This window comes from Callithrix jacchus, chromosome 2, assembly GCF_049354715.1.
Source record: "Callithrix jacchus isolate 240 chromosome 2, calJac240_pri, whole genome shotgun sequence".
NCBI classification, from domain to species: Eukaryota; Metazoa; Chordata; class Mammalia; order Primates; family Cebidae; genus Callithrix; species Callithrix jacchus.
The window spans coordinates 158,953,882-158,975,615 of NC_133503.1; the positions used below are offsets into that span (position 1 = coordinate 158,953,882).

At 35.4% G+C, this 21,734-nt stretch overlaps 1 protein-coding gene across 3 annotated transcripts in view; it reads right to left on the reverse strand.

Moving 5' to 3' along the window:
- Positions 1–5,591: 5,591 nt before the first annotated feature.
- The window catches only part of PARP8 (poly(ADP-ribose) polymerase family member 8), a 181,706-nt gene continuing 165,563 nt past the window's right edge, over positions 5,592–21,734 (reverse strand). For all 3 annotated transcript variants that reach the window (XM_002744994.6, XM_008992086.5, XM_035291597.3), the window contains 4 exons: positions 20,575–20,648; positions 19,347–19,416; positions 18,382–18,466; positions 5,592–10,133 (listed from right to left, as the gene is read on the reverse strand). In XM_002744994.6, the coding sequence (XP_002745040.1) occupies positions 10,031–10,133; positions 18,382–18,466; positions 19,347–19,416; positions 20,575–20,648 (332 nt within the window). In that variant the 3' untranslated portion in view covers positions 5,592–10,030. The remainder of the gene's footprint in view (positions 10,134–18,381; positions 18,467–19,346; positions 19,417–20,574; positions 20,649–21,734) is intronic.

The following is a 21,734-nucleotide window of genomic DNA, read 5'->3' on the forward strand; positions in this document are numbered from 1 at the left end:
AAAGTTAAACCCTTAATATTTAACAGATTAAATGTACAGAATTAAGCATAACATTAACAGAGATAAATTGTTAGTGGTGGTGGAGTGTTACGTTCACGAATGCAATTTTTTACACAAAGAGCCCTGGAAATAGTGATAACTATAAATCAGTGCTCCAGGAGAACTACAAAATGTTTTAGGTATTTGGAGCTGAGAGACATCTTTTATGGCTAGACGAAAAGTACAAGTATGCATGTGCTTGAGAGTACATGAACTTGACCTTGAATTATGGGTAGATTTGCAACAGGCAACAACTCAGAGAAAAAGAATCCAAATAATACACTACAGAAAGCTGTCCCACTCCTGAGCTGCTTTATATTAGAACTAGAAAATTGACTATGCTGTAAGCCTACAACTACTAAGAAAAATGTATCCCAGAAGTTAACCAGGAAACACATAAAGAATAGAAATGTTCCCAATTACAGAGCTGCAAAAATTAAGTTAGATGTTGACAGAGAAAAATGTGTAATAAAATTCAGGTTGGTCGCAATTTATACTGTTAGAGAATGCAATTCCTTTGGAAGAAACTTCCATTGACTTATAGATGTGCTTAATTTCATCAATGATTTATTTTTATTGGTAATGAATATTAGTACTATAGCTTAAAGTAGCTCTCTCTCTTGTATATCAAGTAGTTAATGACCTGTAAATGAACTCAAGTATGCTAGGAAAGCTCATTATTTAAGGTAACTATTTAGCAAAGCAATGATCCTTTGGTTATGCAAATGACTGACATTAAATTATAAATATCTAAGTATCTAGTTTTATGTTTCGTTCTGGGCCCTCACAGCGACCTTCCAATCCAGGTATTGCTTGATCTAAAGTTAAAATGAAAATACATACTTCAAGAGTGACAGAGAGTGTATATGTTACCAGCATTAAGGGATGTCTACATTTTCCTGCAGGTGATAGAGCTGGAAATGATGCCCAGGACAATAGTGATGATGGTGACTAGGACAGCGATAACCTTGGGTTGACATGTCCCCACCATGGGTATTTATTTAGATTTATGAATCTAGTATGTACCAATATAAGACATATATAAAGATTTTCAGCTTTAATGCCACTTTATTTGAAGACTGTTTTTCTCAGATAGACATTTGTATTACTGTGCATGTGTACAGCCACTTAAGTCTCAAACATTTAGTTGGTACTGGAAATAATCTGTGCATGGTGGCATGGTGGACAGGTAGCCAGGGAGGGAAAAAAAACAGGCAAATCAATAAACCTTTTCAACACTGTGTGCTAAGTGAGATAGATAAACTATGGTCAGATACTTGGAAAAGATCTAGAAGGGGCCGGGCGCGGTGGCTCAAGCCTGTAATCCCAGCACTTTGGGAGGCCGAGGCGGGTGGATCACGAGGTCAAGAGATGTAGACTATCCTGATCAACATGGTGAAACCCCGTCTCTACTAAAAAAAAATACAAAAAAAATTAGCTGGGCATGGTGGCGCATGCCTGTAATCCCAGATACTCAGGAGGCTGAGGCAGGAGAATTGCCTGAACCCAGGAGGCGGAGGCTGCAGTGAGCCGAGATTGCGCCATTGCACTCCAGCCTGGGTAACAAGAGGGAAACTCCGTCTCAAAAAAAAAAAAAAGGAGATCTAGAAGGACCATTTGGTCTAGACTGGGAATAAGTCAAAAGAATATAAACTGGAAATGGGGAGTGGGGCAGAAAAAAAAAAAGCAAGTAAGAGGAGATGGGAAGCAAAGGGCTGTTCTTAGAACTGCCAAGAATTCAGTGGGGCTGCAATGCTTAGTGAAAGGTGGTGGTGAAAAACCAGGCTGAAGAGGGAAGAGAGGGAAGCAGGGGCCTGACCATGAAGGGTCACGTGTGAAAGGTCTGGTGAGAAATTTTTACTGAGTGAGAAATCGGGAGATATTGAAGGGGTTTTAAGCAAAGGAATTACAAAATTGGATTTTCATTTTAGTAAGATCACTTTAGTTCCAGCATTACGGGAGAGTGGCGGGTGAGGAAGGAGGTGGAGCCATTCATAGCCTATTTAGCAGGGACCGAAGTACAGGAGGAAGGTCCTGTGCGTGGCTAAGCTAACATTTTTGTTGCTGCATTTGGGCAATATGATGCTGGATATACTATCTATTTACTAATACGCAGAGACATTCAGTATCTTACCAATCATAAGTCTACTATGTGCTAGCTGAATTTGCTCCTAATAAAGAGTACTGGTCTCAGTCAAGGAGAGCCGCCTGGAGGATAGTGCTGTCACCTACATGAATGTTAGCAAAGGAAGTCACAGGAGAGACCGAGATCGTCAAACCCATCAAGACACTCAACAAGAAAAATTAACAAGGCTTAGCTATTGATTGGAGAATGGGACTGGGTAAAAGGGAAGAGGGTAGGGGCTAATTTACCTTCCCAGTTGGGCAAATGAGTGAAAGATGTGGCTATTCACTGGTTCAATGATAACAGTGCAAGAAGAGTAGTAGAATGGTGGGGGATGGAGGCCAGGTGTGGTGGCTCACACCTGTAATCCTAACACTTCGGGAGGCCGAGACAGGCAGATCATCTGAGGTTGGGAGTTTGAGACTAGTCTAACCAACATGGAAGAACCCTGTCTCTACTAAAAATACAAAATTAGCTGGGTGTGGTGGCACATGCCTGTAATCCCAGCTACTCAGGAGACTGGGGCAGGAGAATCACTTAAACCTGGGAGGAGCTTGCAGTGAGCTGAGATTGCACCATCACACTCCAGCCTGGGCAACAAGAGTGAAACTCTGTCTCAAAAAAAAAAAAAAAAAAAAAAAAGAAAGAAAAGAAAAAAGAATGGTGGGGGGTGGTGGGGACATTAGTTAAGGGTTTGTTTGAGGTATCCCTGGAACATTCAGGAAGAGATATTTGTTTGGAGGTGTTTGATCATGCAATTTTGAAGCTCAAGGAAAAAATATAAACAAGGGCTGCAGATTTAAGAGTCATCAGACTACAGGTTAGAGTTGGACTGAATGCACAGTTGGTTTTGTCTTTCAAGTGGAGTATAAAAATGAGGATGCCACCATCCTGGGTGGTGAGTGCTAAGTGTTCCCCAGACTAAGAATGCATCTTGTAAACACACACACACACACACAGGTCTTGGAAATAATAAATCACATTAAAACAGACATGAGATTTACTGCACTACTGCAACCATTCTCTTACAGCTCTCAGTATTTAGTAAGCCTGGTTTTACAGGTATGGGGAGATTTGTTCTCAAACGTGTCCCTGTGTGAATCAGACTATTCCTTCTCTCTTCTTTCCCTTCACGTGGCTAAGTACGTGCTCACAGACTTCTTAGTGTAGAGCCAGCATGGCCAAGTCATTTGTCTTCATCAGTCCTTCTCAGAATGCTAGAAGGTATGGAAGAATCTTAATTGATCTCCAATAAAAAATCAAGGGGGAAATTATTCTCAGTTTGTATTATTATGAATAAGATCTCTGTTTCCTAATTGACTGCTTTTTCCTATATCCTATATCTTATAACCATTCTTTTCTCAGTTCTTCTTCTCTAAGCCTTCATTCCTGTCAGAATTACCAGAGATATGTAACATTTCTGGCTTTCTGCCTCCCTCTTGGAAATCCTTTCTGCATACAGCTGCCAACATGCTTCCAAAACTCCACTTCGTGTCACTCACCCAAGGGCTGACAATGATTTTTCCATTGCCAATTACATCAAGTGCAGACTTCTTTCCTTCCAAGCTCTGTGGAATAAAGTCACATCCAGCCTATACAATGGTATTTCAGGTTTCCCTGATAGTGCTCTTCAAGGCAGTCAGCACTCCCTCGTCATTGACTCTTCCCACTAGTCTTCTATAATTCTTACCTTTGCTATGAGTTTTGCCAAGCTGGGATCTCAGCAGTAATAAACCTGGTTTATTAGAAAGCTCAGAGATGAGACTCAGAATCTCTGATGCTAGGTTTGGAGCATAGTGACCTCTTTGGCAAGTGATTAACTTCTCATCCATGAGACCAGAATACCTACTAACACATTTCATAGAGCTATTTTGAAGAAGAAATAAGACAGTTGATATGAAAGGGCTTTCTACATTATAAAGTGCTATATAAAGGAAAAACTGTTTAATCAAAATTTTCTCTTATCTATCTGAAAATGAATACATGATTTTTAAAAACACATACATGTTGGTTATGTTTGACAAGATCAGTCTTCTTAGATCTGCATTACAAGTCGCTGTTATTTGAAATAATTAAAAAGAGGGACCCAGAATTTGGGAACAGAAATAGAGGTGAAATAAATTCAGTACATTTTAAATAATTCTTAACATTGGCTTTCCAAGAAAGCCCCTTTATGATTCTTAAAATCACCAGGTGATTTTATCAGACTAGTCAGTGGGCATTAAAAGTAGGGGGACTGGGCAAGGTAAATGAAGCTAATGGAAGAGTTAGAACCACGCTCTGTCCAGCTTCCATGAGGAGGACAGATAAGTGTCACAGGAGTAATAAACATCATTAAAAATTTGAAAAATCAACAAAAAATTAAGTGCTTTCTAGTATATGTATTATCAACAAAGGGCATGTCTTGATTCTAGTCATTCTAGAAATACTTGTTAAGAGCCCAGTGCACACCTTGACAGTCAGTATAAGGGCCAAGAGAGTATTAGATTTTGTTTTAGATTTGTGAAATGTCTGGTGAGTAAGTAAATGGAAATTAATAATATTAACAACATTACTCATTAGTACTAATTTAAGGATTCAAGATATTAAAGGGAGTTTTCATTTCAATTAATGCAATAGCTTGTTCTCCCCCCCACGTTTTGCTTGCATTTGTCTTTTCCATTCTGCATTGTTCATCTTGTACTGTCCTTGAATTATTTCCAAATGTGTTTGCTTTCTTTTTACAAAAGAATTGAAGGTTCCTTAAGGGCAAGATAAAATCTAATACTCTCTAGTCCTTGTACTGTCAAAAATGCATGCTAGAATCCCAAGAAGTATTTCTAGAGTAACTGAAATCAAGTCTTACAAATGAAGTTTGCTATCTAAAGCTTCTTAGTTATGACTATATCATGAGTAAAAAATTTTTTACTTATTGCAAGAATGTAGAGTAAGCGCCTCATACATATTTACTATTAATGGGTTTAGAGAAGCATATTTATTTATGGACTAAGATCTTATTCAGTTAATAAGATGTATTTTATAAAAAGTAATGCTTTAGAAACCATTTTCTGATTATTTTTTAGGTCAAAAACGCTTAGAAAATTCAGGACAGTTCATTTGAAATGCTCCTTAGATATTATGTCCAGATGTTACAAATTGACACACAAACAAACATAAAAGACTCTTTTGTTTCAATGCTATACTTCTTGACAGAATTTGAAATTAAAACAGCATTCATACGATCAATTTAAATCTATTGAAACGACATGGGGAATAATGAAAAGGTTTTTTTCTTTTTTTCCTTCATCTTAAAAATAAAAAGGGCAACATCAGTTTTAGAGTTTCTTGAGTCCTTCAAATGCATACATAGTCCCTAGAAGCAAGATTCATCAAGAGGAGAATCTAAAGCCTAACTGAGTTTTCAAAATACTGCCCACATATACCGTACTTGTTAAACAAATTCAGATTTATTGAAAGTAAACATTTACATTGGCTACAATGTTGGAACTATTACAAAGCTGGATAAAAGAGGCTTTAGTAGCAATAGAAAGCAAGAGCAATAAAAAGTGAATAGAGAAAATATCTGGCCTTACTGATCTCTTGGCAGTATTTACATTATGTACATACTGTTAAATATTTATAATAATTTGAAGGCACCAAAGGCTATATAGCAGGTTGCAATACTATTCTGCGCACAAAATTCAAGAAATTTATTATAAAGAGGCTGTATCATTAAAGAAACATAGGCATATCTTAATGTTTACATAAAGGAGTGGCTGCATTTTTTCAAATCTCGAATGATACATTAAATATTGGGCAGATTGAAGATACTATTTTTAGAACATTAAATTATATTGACTATGTAAATAAGCACTATTTTTTACTGACTTGCTGGTAAATGTGTAATGTAATCTGTTCTTCAACACAGCTTTTTTCACACTCATGGATATGTTTTGTCTAAAAACTACTTGAAATTCTTTTGACCTACAAAAACTTAGCCTAATATTTCATAGTGTATACAAAATTCCCAAGAAAAATTTACTGGGTAATAACATATGTCAAATCTATATATAATTTGACAAAAATTTAGCAGACATTAAATGCCAAAATGCTTGAATATTCAGTCTGCAATTCTAGTGTAGCAGTTGGGTGTTTTCCTCCTAAAACTCTTTAGAGTGGGAGATTGTGCCTTTAGGTAATGGACGTAAAATTGGCCTATGTAGAAAACCAATCTCAAAATAAACTAATTAATTTCAAATTTTGCAACCCAAATTCTTTCAAATAACGTATTGGGTATTAACCCTGTCATATGTTACCAGTGACTGAAATATCCACATTACCACATTGTCCAGAAGTAACTGACATGTGTGTCCAGTATGGTCTTACTGTTGAATTATTTGATGACCTATTTGTAAATTTTTATTTGTTCCTTACATTGAAACCCCAATTTACCTTACCAACAGTCTATCATTTGTCTTGAGGTAGTGTTATAATAAAAATTCAGCAAGACAATAGAACACCATGTTTGCAAAATGTGCTTCAAATGCCACCATGAAATCCATATTTACTGAGATGGTAGATGCTCCAGTGTTGAGTGGCCCCTTCATGACATATTAAATTACTGTCTGCTGAAGTTATCCAGACTCTTTAATGAGGATGATGAGTTTTTCGTTAAAACTTTCTGAAATCCCATGGTCTAAGGCAAGTTATAGTTTTAAAAATATTTTTATTATACAAAGTGCTGCTAAAATTCTTTCAGTTATTTAAAGATTCATAGACTTACATATTACAGATTTTCTTACTTTTAGCAAAGGGGAGAAAAATGAAAGAATTTCTTTTCTAAACTTAAAATTTTCAAAGTAAAACATTCAGAGCATTAACAATGGTTTGGGTTGGTTTTTTAAATACTAGGTAGTATTTGACAGTAACTTTAAAATGTGGCACTTTTAAAATTAAACTTTAAATTAAAAAAACAGCTTCAAACCCAACGTGTGTCTGAGATTTACTGAGCAACAAGTATAAAATTCATTCCAGCATAGTACACTCAAAGGCACCAAAAGTGCCTCAATATAATGCATTTTATAGCACTGGATTATTTTTAGATTATTACTATTTTCTGTTCTCAAATGTTCATTTACTTCTCATTTAATACAGTAAAAGAGAGCAGATTATTCCTAGTAAAATGTTTACAAAATCAGTAATGCAGAAAAAAGTAGAACTAATAAATTAATAATTTTCTTCCCCTACTTCAAGGATGAAAATAAATGACTGCCTTCACTCAGTGGGTTACTATCTAAGTAGCAATGGTTACACAGTTAATAAAATCGTTACAAAGCATCAGTGAACAGATGTCAAATATAAAAACACAATACAATATCAAATGTTTGGAATCATCAAATAAGTCAATAGATAATATTTTAATGAATGAATCAAAGCATGATAACAGTGTTCAAATCTATAAAGTATATGGACCTGTTTGGATTTTGGAAGTATATTTATATGCCAATGGTAGCAATTGAAATTAGATTCTTTAGAAATACAGAAAAGCATCTTTTTCATATATTATAGTATCCTCAATTTCAAAAAGTTCAGTTTAAAAATAAGACTGATTTTTCTTAGACTAGTTACTTACAAAGGTTCGACACAATTTTTTGAAACAAAATCTGTCATTCTGCATCATGACACAACACAATTAACTGTCCTAACAAGACATTTTACTTTATTATCATAAAGTGATAAAAGATGCCTAGCATTAAACTATCAACTCCTTCATCTCCTCTGACTGGTGAACCTACTCATATTCTTAAGTCAGCAGCAGCAGTTTTTATTATGCCGATTTTCCTTAAACAGCCTTTCTTGATTCCTTCAAGTTATTCTTCCAGTTCAGACTTCAATACTATATTCCTTACAGATCATTCAAATGTTAACTAAAGCCATAATGGATTAGGTCAGTGGCTTTGAAATTATGCTGGAGGCACTCTACAGAGCTTATTGGAGGTGCTCAGTGGTCCTCGTGGCCAAACAGGTGGCATTCGAAGATCCCCTCTCTCAAATCTTGGTATTACATTTTCATGTTTCTCATGTATAGACTGTCCCACAAAATTAATTTGAAAAATAATTCTTTTGCTTAAAATGTTTTAAAAACACAGTTAAAGTGATCTAGGAGACTTGCAGCCTCTTGGCAGAAAAAAGCAAGTGGCCTCATGTCCCACACTAATCTTCAAATAAGTGGTCACAAAACACTGGATAGGATATTATATCTTTGCCCTACCCCATTATTAATATCCCTCAGCCTAGCCCAGAATTCAGAGGCACAGGTCAAAACAGATCAATGTTTTAAGTAGGTACTATCAAAATGATTAACATCCCAACCACTTCAAGTCTTTTTTTTTTTGCAGAAATAAGAGGCATATCAATTATTTGCAGTATAACAAAACAAATGATTAGCAAATACTTCCTAAACTGCAACCCGTAAAAACATGTATGACCTTTTTCTAACCTTTTATGCCAGACAAACGAAATAAACACAGCAGTTATCATATTATACTTGCAAATGACTATACATTTTTATTTTTTCTTTTGACATAAATTAAAATCAGATAGAGCCTTGATTCAGGGTTTGAATAGAGTGGTAGACTCACTAATTAAACTGCTTTCATGAATGGCCTTATTCCAAAGACAACATGTAGGAAAATAAACACTGTCAATTAAAACTTGATGAATGAGAACTCTAGGACTCAAAGAATAAGAAATGATTTTGATGAAATTATGACTCTTGAAAAGGAAATGCTGAGAGCTAGTGTTATTGTTCTCTATAAACTTATTTGTGGTCTTTTAATATAAAAGAAGCTTCAAAGTTTGTGTTCTTTCTCAATATGAAAAAAAAATCAGCAGAGGTATTAGATGAACAAATATAAAAATGCTGGTGTGGCATAAATAAAATTGTAAAATGTTTTCTTGTAGTAAATAAAAAATATATATATGGTTTCTTTAAATTCTGAGGCCTTTCTTTTAAATATATAATCATTTGAATGTGGTCTACCAGGCCACATGTTCCCCAAATTATGACTTTTAGATAGCATTTTAAAAGAGTTGACTTTCTTTAGATAGGCAAAAAAATTGTCTGCAAATATTTTTGGTGAATGAATGGTGGTAAATTTGGCTCATATCTTGGTTTATGTCCAAATTTACTGGTTATTAAATATTATCTTCTTTCCATTAAATAAAGATAGAATTGTAAAGCTAAGCCATCTTTCTTGTCAAAACATACGTGTGAATATACACAAATATATTCACAACCACACATTTTGATGCATGAATCTATAAATGTGCATATTACATACTTTTTGGCAAAGCACTGCTACTACGACCTAATTGTTTTTGTATGAAGAAAAATAGAAGAATAGGGAACATCCCTTCCAAAACATTAGAATGCCCATACCACTAATTATAGCACATCAGAATGTGCAAACATTATACTTATTGCAAAGTATCTGATAGATTTAGACGCCATTATAAAATGTTCTCAATTCTATTTTGGCAACCTAAAATGTCGGTATATAATACCAAATATCCAGTGAAAGAGCTTAATATAAAAATATCAGCACAAAACTGTTTTTTCAATCTGTTTATTGTGTGAGCAACCCAAACTTCAGTTTAAGTGCTGTTGAAATTTTATTACTAGATTCCATAACCCTACAGTTGATAAATTTTATACCATTTTAGGTATTTAACGAGATACTTAGAAATACTAAGAAAAAAAATCAGTATTCAAAGGGTTAATTTTGTTTATAATAACAATAAATTATTTTATCATCTTCTTCAGTTCAAAATCCAGCTTTGAACTCGAGGAAGGCTTTCAAATCATGTTAATTAAATGGTTGTCCTTTAACCAGTAGCAGTTTGATTACCAATTACTCGGAGGATCTCTTTGTGAATGCCTCCTTCTTGTGTATTAATATTTGCATCTCCCACTTGGCCGTCTTCATAGCTGAAATACGAAACATAAAAAGATAAAAACATTTTAAAAGATGGCAGCATTTAAAACAGCTTAGAAATGCTATTTGATATCTAAAATATAGCCCAAGAAAGTCAAAGCAAGTTGTATGGCTATTTTTCAGTTGTATTTAACAATGTGTTCTCATTGCTAAACACAGAACAGTCCATTATTCTATGTCATGCCTAAATTTTCCCCTTTCTTGCATTTTTTTAATCCCCACATAAAGCACTGTCTGAGTTGTTGCATGAAGCTCCTCAGTGTCTTTGACCTTGCAGGCATTTCCTACAGCAGCTGCTATGGAGTCTACTATAAAAAAAGGTAACAGCTTTAACTTTTTTTTTTTGAGACGGAGTTTCACTCTTGTTACCCAGGCTGGAGTGCAATGGCGTGATCTCGGCTCACCACAACCTCTGCCTCCTGGGTTCAGGCAATTCTCCTGCCTCAGCCTCCTGAGTAGCTGGGATTACAGGCACACGCCACCATGCCCAGCTAATTTTTTGTATTTTTAGTAGAGATGGGGTTTCACCATGTTGACCAGGATGGTCTCGATCTCTTGACCTAGTGATCCACCCGCCTCGGCCTCCCAGAGTGCTGGGATTACAGGTGTGAGCCACCGCGCCCGGCCCACAGCTTTAACTTTATGTTGCTTAGGTTCTGGACTTCTTTATGCTACTCCTACTTTAATCATTTCTTCATTTTCTGACTGATGACATTCCACTTTCTGCCACTGCTTCTTTGCCATGCCTGCTTTCTAATAATTATTCAGCCATCACCAGTGCTGTCCTTTTTTCTGATCACTGGTTGCACTATTTAGTCTGACTGTAACCTATTCTTTTTTATGCTGGCACTTCACAGAAGAATTCAGGCCTGCTAAGTTTACTTCAGCAGTAGAAGGGAAAATATAATATTAAAGAACAGCAATTACTAAGTTCTTTAAAAAAAATAATTACATTTTAGATCGTAATTCATTTTTCTCAAATAAACTTACTTGGGCAATAAGAATTTCCTAAGAATGAATTTTCAAGCTCTCATGATCACATTCAGAGGGGAACAAATGACAAATGAATTTTACTTCATAAAAATGGCTTCAAGACAAAAGCTTTAGAAAAGTGGTAATTACTTGAAAACAGATAACCATGGATATATGCACAGTGTCTCAAAGATTCATACTACCACTATCTTTTCCTGAAATAGCACAATATAGGAAAATGAAAAGATGACATGCAGCAAAGAGAACCTAGCTCCTTACATAATCCACTGCTTCAACATCAAGTGATAATTGCATTTGTACCAAGTCTAAATTCTTAGCTAAATGGCCCCAGGTTGTCTATTTGGCTAATTCTTACCCTGTAAGTTTGTGGTTTCAGATACACTTAGCAAGATTCAATTTACATATACATGGAAATGACACCTCATGGTAAAATATTACCCTAAGAAAAAGAATGGGATATGTGGTACACAGTCCAATTACAAAGATTTTCTCAGGACAGTAAGTGCTCTGTTACTGAGATTAATTCTCAACCACTTTTATTGCATCTTCTTCCTTGGCCTTTCATTTTGGTGATGGTTTTATACATGAATCACACCTCCGTTTTCTCTCCTCTCATGCTATGCAAACTCAATTATTTCAGCCCCTTCCAAGTTTTAACTATCACCCACATGCTAATTCCTAAAACTTACCTCCTATCCTTAGATTTTTCTCTCTACATAACTTTCCTACAGATAACACAAATTCAGTATATTCAAAGCCCTTATTTTTTGACCCTAGGACTGCTACTTTTTATTCTATTCATATCTCAATTTGATATATCCTCATACAGCAACACAAAACCTTTTGTCATTCCTGGCCTTTCTTTGTGGCTAACCCCAATTAATCACCAAGCCATCTCGCTTCCATTTTCTTAAATCCTCTCTCTACTTGATGCCATTACCTTTGTTTAGGCCTCCACTGTCATTCATGTAAATTAGTGATTTTCAAGTTGCGGGTTGTGTATAACTAGCGGGTTTTGAAATTAATTTAGGTGTCCAGACCAGCATTTTAAATGACTAAGATAGAATAGGACAGGATAGAGAACATTGACTTCACTACAGATAAAATTATTTTTCTAAGTCACAATGTCAAACCCATTTCTTTTTGTGGTAAGAAAAACTGACCTAGACTGTTATTACAACATTATAACTGATCTCTCTGTCTCTACACATATCTCCATCATTTCTCCTACAAGATCTATTCCCCACCTATGTAAATGCGATAGAAAAATGGCCTCCACCTCACTTACAGAACAAAATCCAAGTTACTGGCAACAATACCAGTTCCTTCGTCATTCAAATCCAGACTTCCTCTCCAGTCATGCCTCATAGCTCCCCCGTCACTCTTTTCAGTCAAATGGAAGGGTTTATCTACCCAAATATTATATGTACACTGACACTTAAAAAGCATTAGAAGTCAGTGGAGAAGAGATTAGACTCACATTATTTGAATAAATTACAATAATTTAAGACTAAAAGAGCACAGAGGGAGAAGAGAGAGCACAGAGCAAGAGTGGGAATGAAGGCAGGAGTGAGAACCAGAGAGACAGTGGGGAGAGAGAGAAAGAAAGACCAAAAGAGAGAGAAACCATGCTTAAAAGTATTAAATAAAATGCATATTTTTCTACTGCCTAGGAACCCCGCGAAAAAAAGCACAACAGTTGCAGGTTGAAGGACAAAATTGGCCAAAGGCATTCAGATTTCTTAAATTTAATGGATACATAATAATCAAGAAAAATCAAACATCCATTTAATTTGGGCAACTGGCAAAGCTTAGATACATAGTTGCTAGTGGCATTAGGGTACTTATTACAATAGCATTTACAGAATATGTCACAGATATTTACGATTTAAGAGTAAAGTTCATTTATGTATGAAAAGCAACAAAATTTAAAAGAAATAGAACATGAATGATATCACTAGGGTAGATGATACATTTGACTGGGATTTGGTAGAATGAAAAATGAAAACATCTAAAAGGAGACAAGAACTACTGATATTCCCAGGAAGTGTAAAAAGATTACTAAAATTTTAGTGAAAAATTAACCAATTTGCTTTTAAAAAAAATGGAAACTAGGATATTAGATGAAATTTAGCTGCCTGGAAATTTCTTAGGTATGTCAGAACATTTCATGGGTAAAAACTTGAAAGTACTTGACAACTTTTCTTCTCAAATGGATATAGCATTTTTTTGTGAGAGGTTTAAGATTGGCATATGTAAATCTGTTTCAGTCTCCCTACATCTGGAACCCAGAAACTATAGCACTGTTTTTCATCAGCAATACAGAAGAGAAATTCGTTGTGAGCTGATTGACATCCATCACTTATCCAAAGTTTCTATAAGAAATTTGATGCTGCCAGGCATGGTGACTTGCACTTGTCATCCCAACACTTTGGGAGGCTGAAGAGGGAGGATCACTCAAGCCCAGGAATTTGAAACCCACCTGAGTAACATAGCAAAATCTCATCTCTACAAATTAAAAAAACAGAGAGAGAGAGAGAGAGAGAGAAAGAGAGAGAGAGAGAGAGAGAAAAGCTGGGCATGGTGGCATGCACATCTATAGTCCCAGTTACTCAGGAGGCTGAGACAGGAGAATCTCTTGTGCTTGGGGGATTGAGGCTGCAGCAAGCTGTGATCATGCCACTGTACTCCAGCCTGGGCTACAGAATGAGACTCTAGCTTAAAAAGAAAATCTGATACTATAAGGACACAGTCTACTTCACAGTGCATGTATAATCTTTTCACTAAGTTAGACCATCCTGCCTTTTGTCATTGTCTTCATTCAATGTGTATTAAGTGCTTCTGCGTAAGTCACTATGTGGATTCCTATAAACAGAGAGAGTTTGTACTTTACTAAGGGAGAAAATAGGGTTAAACAAATAGCTATAGGACAAGGCAGCCTGAGCTGTTCAAACATAGAGTGAGCAAAATTCAGAGTAAAGACAGATATCATTTTGGACTGGGAGGTCAAGAAAGGTGCCATGGAGAAGACCATGTTTCAGTGAGCCTTAAAAAATAGGCTAATGGTCTAGCTGGTAAGAAGGCCAAATCATTTAGACTGACTGAGCAAAGGCACAGTCATGGAAAATACAACTCCAAGTTGTTTTTAAGAAAAGAGCTTGGATAATAATTTCACCTAATCGGTGCTTTGTGCATGTAATTGAAGTAAGGTAAAATGAGCTCTATATGTTGCAGAATGCCATGTTTTTATTTAACTATTAGCCTGTATGGGCAAAGAATAATCACAACACTGCTTTAGGAAAATGAATACGGTATAAATAGTATGATCTTAGAATTTTATTAGCATAGGAATGTAGGCTATACAACAAAAGATTAATCCGAGTTAACTCTAAGTGGGGATAATATGGGATATTTTCTCCCTTTTTTGCTTATCTTCAATTTCTGAATACTAAAGAGGTATATCACTAGTGTAATAATGGTAATGTTTAATAAATCTTGCATCTCACAAAAGAGGTTGAAGGTGATGAAGAAATTAGAGAGAACTAATAACCTTTTGATGTACTCTGCACGAGAGAATAATATATCCATGGGAATAAAGGCTTTGGGAGAAAATTGTGAAAAGATAAACTTGGGAATTGATGACTATGGTGAGCAAAAAAAAAAAGAAATGGAAAACTACAGCTCGGGTTTCAAGTCTCTTTGATGTATAAAATTACTGCAAAGATTGGAGAAGATGAGACGTTGGCCAGGGAATTTAAATAATGAGTTCCTATTAGTATATTGGTTTTAAGGTATTAGTAGGCTTTTCCAGGGCAAATACTCATCACACAGTTATAATGTAAGCATTTTATGCATTCTTACGTTCATACCTCCAAATCTTTTGAAAACAGCTTTCTTATTTCTACATATGGGTCTTAATGTCCTAGTACACATGCATTTCAAGGTTAGTCATGTAATCAAGCTTTACTCACGGTTTCCAGAAACTAGGAATTGGCTTGGATCTGTTTATAACATCTGAACTATTACATTTTGCCTGGAGCACTTATATTTAATTAAATTTCTTCATTTTGGAATTTTGCAACAAAAGTTTTTTGAACTTATAATTCTCTTCTTCCCTTTTGTTTAATTGGATATCTTCCTTTAAATTTTACTTTCTTTTTTTGTTACACCAGCCTGTTCCCTAAAATTTCCCTCCAATTTTTCTCTCATTCTGTGTTGTTTACTTGTTGGAAAACATGTGATTAGTATATTATGTGACTGTTTTATCATCTCAACTGTGGAAATCAGATTAGCATGGGAGTTATTTTACTTTTTAATATTTTTACCTGATAACAGATTTTAAAAAAAGATAACCACATTAATTCATATCCACATTAACTCATAACTCACGACCCTTTGTCATTGGGCAAAGCTTCTAACATCCAGGATCACATAATGTTATCAAAAATTAAAATAAAAAGAAAAGAAATTGAATTTTTGTCTTATCTTCATTCTCATTGATTTATTCTTTTTCTAGGTGTTACCATGCACTAGGGAGGCTCACCACTAGCAGAACTCTGCGATCATGTCTTTTATAGAGAAAGAAACTGACGGTTGTAATTACAATGTACATTGTTTATTTTTTTTTGAGACGGAGTTTCGCTCGTTACCCAGGCTGGAGTGCAAAGGCGCGATCTCGGCTCACCACAACCTCCGCCTCCTGGGTTCAGGCAATTCTCCTGCCTCAGCCTCCTGAGTAGCTGGGATTACAGGCACGCGCCACCATGCCCAGCTAATTTTTTGTATTTTTAGTAGAGACGGGGTTTCACCATGTTGACCAGGATGGTCTCAATCTCTTGACCTCGTGATCCACCTGCCTCGGCCTCCCAAAGTACTGGGATTACAGGCTTGAGCCACCGCTCCCAGCCTTACAATGTACATTAATGAGTGGATAGATTCTCCTTCTGATGTGTTTTGAATTTATCAATTTTCCTTAATATGTCTCAGAGAAAAAGGATGAAATCTCATTTGTGATTATAAAGCAATGAAAATTATGTTAATATGACATTTTTCCTTAGATTATTTAGGAAGTATCTGAGTGTACTTCTCTTTTCTTCTTATGATTTATCCTCAATTTTTGCATATGAAATACAGAAATGCTTTTCTCCAGTAAACACCCCCGGAACATGTATATCTCTACAGATAGGCTTTATGTATAATTTATCTAAAAGTTCAAAAGAGATAATACTAAAAATGATACTATCTATTTAAATATCGAAGGTTGTTTATTTAACTCAATTAATTTGCATTTTAGCAAGATGCAGGAGTAGATGAACTGATTCAATGGCAGGCTAAGAAACCGACTCTGGAGTTACTTTTCTGTCAAAATCTCAAGATTTCTCAATGAAATAAATTCGTGACTGAAGGTTCCTTTTTGGAAGGCCAAGCGTCTAATAGTGGATAACAATCAAGATAGTTAAGAAAGAAGAGAGAGAAAAATATTTAATGATCTTTTCAGTAGCTAAGACCTGCACTGTGCTAAATTAATCCTCTTAATAACCTTTAAAGGCACTGTGTGTAGACAGCTTCTCTAGGAGCCCCCAGGATTCTCTTGGAATCCTTCTGTCCCAGGAGCCTGACCGGTAAGGACTATCTCAATAAGCTGCACTGTTCTGTAGCTTCTGGCAGGGTTTGGCCAATGGAGCTTCCCAGCAGGACTGCTTCCTGCCTGTGTCCTTCTGTACCTGGGAATGTATAACAGCTCTGATGCTAATAGATCCAGGTTACTACACAGGACCAGTGGTTTCCCGATAACCATACCCGTGTAAATAATCTAATTGTGGATGACACAAAAATATTTTTCATGGGTCATCTGTTTCCTATTTGGATTCTGACTGATACAGAAATTATTACAGAAATGATTATTACAGAAATTATTATACAGAAATGATAAACATTATTATCATTTTACTGATGAAGCTTAGATGGGTTATACATCTAGGCAATATCACTTTACTAATTACTATTCAGCCAGGATTCCAACTATCTAATCAAAAGCAGGGCTCTTTCTACTATACTCACTGCTGCCTCACTGTTAAGAAAGAAATCTATAGCCAGTAAATATCTATCATAAGAACCATCACAGTTTTTAAATCGTCCAAAAGAAAACCAGGCAGCTCATAAGTTTCACTGTGAATAGTGTGTCAATAAGCCAACAGATCCAATGCTGAATGTGCAGGGTTTTAGGGATATGCAGTATACTGAAGCCATCTTAAGAAGCAATTTTTCAGCTTCTTTCAAGAAAATGACATAAAGTACAAAACAGATATGCTCAATTCTTCCCTGAAATCCTTTCTGTGACAAGATCATGGATAACGTGTGAAAAGCATGGGAAAGGGTTGGAAGCCGAGGGTAAAGTGAAAACTAGACTGGTCTATTGCACTCATTATTTAGGAATGAAAAATAATGCTTTTATATTTTAATGTAGCTTTTATGACACAGCCATGCCAAAAAACCCCACATCAAAATGTACCGCACTGCCAGCCCATATTGTATGGAATGTAGATCAATCTTTTATAGGAAGAGCTTTTCATGATTGTGTTCTTCATCCCAGTTCTACATTTTTAAAATAAAAGTATATGCATGTATGTGTATATGTATGTATGTGTATATAAACATGTATACATACACACAGAGAGATGGCTAGAGAGACAGAGATGATGTTTTTTTCTTGTTTTTTCTTGAGACAGATTCTCCCTCTGTCACCCAGGCTGGAGTGCAGTGGTGCTATCTTGGCTTACTGAAACCTCCACCTCTTGGGTTCAAGCTCTTCTCCTGCCTCATCCTCCTGAGTAGCTGGGACCACAGGCATGGACTACCATGCCCCCCAGACTTTTGTATTTTTAGTAGAGATGAGGTTTCACCATGTTAGCCAGGCTGGTCTCAAACTCCTGACCTCATGTGATCCACCTGCCTTGGCCTCCCAAACTGCTGGGATTACAGGCATGAGCCACTGCACCCGGCCAAGATGATGTTTTTCTTTAGTTCTAAGTTAATAGCTGTTTTTCATCAGCTCTTCTAAGTAAATAGCATTTAACTATTGTTTATTTTTTTTAATGTTTTATTGAAAATAAAACAAAAATATTAGTTGATATTAAAATAAATTACCTGTTATATCTTGTCAGCTAAAGAGACCAAACGATAATTCAGTCACCACTAACCCATTTGTGGCAAAGACAGTAATATACAAATTTGAGCATTTACACTTACACGAAAAAGAATCGTGTGCAGACATGATCAGTATTGGGGACAACCCATATCTCTCCATGTTTGTGCAGGTCGGGTGAGGTGATCACTATAAGTGGGAAAAAAAAAGTAAAGAACCACTTTATTCTAAAGGAATCCTAGTCCATTCCAACTTAATATATCCCTCCTCTTTGAAATCTAAAGCAAAAATACAAGCACTAATGAAAACACAAAAATTGTTTAACCTTACTGTCTATCAAGAAATATAGATTAAAAACAGTGAAAGGCCAAGTAACAACTTTATAATTTAAATAACAACTGGTATAACAAAAAGGAACTCATCTAAGTATTACAAAAAGAAGATAGGTCTTGACTTAAGGACTATGTAGACAGAAAGTTTATGTCCTACATAATCATTGTGTGTTGAAAACTTAAGACAGTTGACAGGAGCTACTAAAACTCCTAACACAAAAAGAAAAAATAAATTTTTAGCCAAAGTCATATTTTAAAGCAAGAACAAAGACAGGTATATGATCTTGCAAACCACCCATCAATTTTTCTGTCCTAAGTACAGAATAAAATAGTAATTTCAGTGTAGGAACAGGAAGACCTAATAGGTTATCTCCTCAGTGCTTGGTTCATCTTTCACATTTTTCATCATATCATATATTCAAATACCAACTTTAAGAGGAAGGTAGCACATTAACTAAAGAGATAAGCATTACTTGATCAGAAAGATATAATTAGCATTCTGGAATTATCTGCCAGAAATGAAATATATCACTGTCTGAATTCTTGCCAATTCTACAATCTGGTTTGAACCTTTATGATCTCCACTGTATCCATTTTTGCATTTGTGCCCTCTGAGATGGTCACAAGGACTAATGCTTTCCCTAATCCACTATAAGCACTCTGTAAATATACTTATATTCTTAATTATAGATGAGCTAGGAACTAACACTATGAGGTTTGTAAAATTTTCAACTTACCTTCACATAAGGCTATGCATTTTAAGTTACGGCTTTGCAAGAATTGAGATTGCTGTCCTTTTTTCTGTGACTAAATTTCAAAAAGAAATTAAAACTTAGAGTCAGTTTTTATTTTCAAAAAACTATAGTAAAAAAACTAACTGTTCATAATTTAAAAATTTTAGTCACTAAGATGGCTCCGAGGGGAAAAAAAGGCCCATTTAGACTAGCATCAATTTCCTTGCATTCTCTTACTATTAAACTATTTTTGTTGTCTCATTTAATTTCTGTACATAACCATTACTATATTATTCTTAGGATGAGTGAACTGAAAAATGTAAATTAGGGTTCAATAACCTCACAACATAGAATTAGAATTATTTTTGCTAAAATAAAAATTATTTTTACTGAAAGCTTGGCCTCTTTATTTCAAGGTAAACAAAATTAAATTTGCATAATGGGTTTCAAACATTAAAATCAATTACTTCAGATCATCTAACTATCCAAAACCAACCCATGTTTTAATAGCATCATCTACTAGGTCACAGAGGTTTCAGGAACATCTCACGTAGAAAAACTGGGATATTTTTGTTTTTAGATATTACATTAGCTATACTCTTTTTTAAAAACTTAAAGTCACATTATTTATCAGATGAATTTTTAATTTGCCCAGAATATACCTGCTTTCTCTGAAACAACTTGGGATTGATGGTCATTCTACTCTCTGCCCAGAATGTTCTTTCTCCTAGAGGCACATGACTCATGCACTCATCGTCTGTAGGTCTTGACTCAAATGTCACCTTCTTAGAACATCCTTTCCTGACCGTCCCATTTAACATTCATCCCAGATCCCTCCTCCACTCGACAGCATTAAATGTCTTCTGTCCCTGATTTATTTTTCTTCATAATATCTAGCATTCTATCTATCTAATATGTATTTTACTTATTTATACCCCTCGGTAGAATGTAGGCTACAAGAGAACTGAATATGTGTCTACTTTGGGCCATCACTGTATTCTACTGTCTAGGAGTATCTCTGCTATTACAATGGGAGATAAATAAATATCTGTTGAATAATCATTGTGTGGAGGTAATTCAGTTATTGCATTTCAGAGTGAGTTTTATTCCTTTTAAGTAATGACCACACTAAATAATTTTGCAGACTTAAAAGGCCTATTTTTCCAAATTCTGACGGTTAATGAGGCCACAGTTCACTAATCATAAGCAGTCACTCAAGTCACTACAACACCTGTGATGCATTGCTGCTTTTAGTGCTCGAAGCTGGCTCGTCCTTGGCTGACACCTTCTGTTTCTTGTTCATCCCTGAAAACATCAGCAAAATCATAATTTAGGGACAAAGGTGTCTGGTGCAGCTCAAAGTACAATCCACCTACTATGAAAAGTTCCATTCTAGCTAAAGTTTGATCACATCAGGCTAGAGACAGTAACAAAGGGCTGTGCCCTTAGTACCTGAGTCTATTTTTCTTGCATTGAAAGCAAGAATAAAAATCCTTCTGCATAAAATTAATATAACTTAAAAATTCTACATAGAATTTAACATTTCTTCTCATTAAGACAAATTATATTAAGTTTTTTTTGTCTGTGATAGTCACAAATCTTAGCTTACTCTGTAAATGCCATAATTTCTTACTGTGGATAATTCAGAAAAGCAGAACTAAAATAAATATTTGTTTTATAATAGCTAGATTTATATCCATACTTTTTAAAAAAGTGTTCATCTATTATTAAACCAGAAGTTAAGGTAGGTGTCGATTTTTGTAGTTGTTTCAGAAAATGGCTTAATAAGATGGGGAAAAGCCTGTTTACCAATTTGCAAAGTATTCAACTTTTCCAGGCCTTCCAGAAAGGTCCAGGGGCGGATGGGGACAGGTTGAGGAGAAGACCTTGCATTTCAAACACAATTCTGACTAAGAAGCAAAGGGTACATATGCAGAGAAGCTGTCCTGTTCTCTTATCCCTACCCTTTCAGCCCTCAAAATCAACTACAGATGCTATGTCATCTTACTGTAGTGACTCTTACATTTGTTTCAGATCAAGAGCCCTTCAAGAATTTGACAAACCCTATGTACTCCCTCTCCAGACAAATGCACATGTACACAGACAGATTTTTACATCCATTCACACAGTTTATGCCTTTCCTCGATTCTTCCCATGTACCCATCAAAGGTGTCTATATACCAGTATAAAAAGCAGAAAATCACAATACTTTGATAATTTGCTGTGTTTTTTCTTTATGCTTAGGAGGTATTTATTTATTTAAGCTGATTTCTTAGCTTTTTATTTTGTACTGTTTTAGCAAGATTTAGAGACTGATTTTAATCAATTTCTTCTTTGTTATTCCACTTCCTATCTCTAAAGTATTTTACACTTCTGGTTTTTATTTTCTTA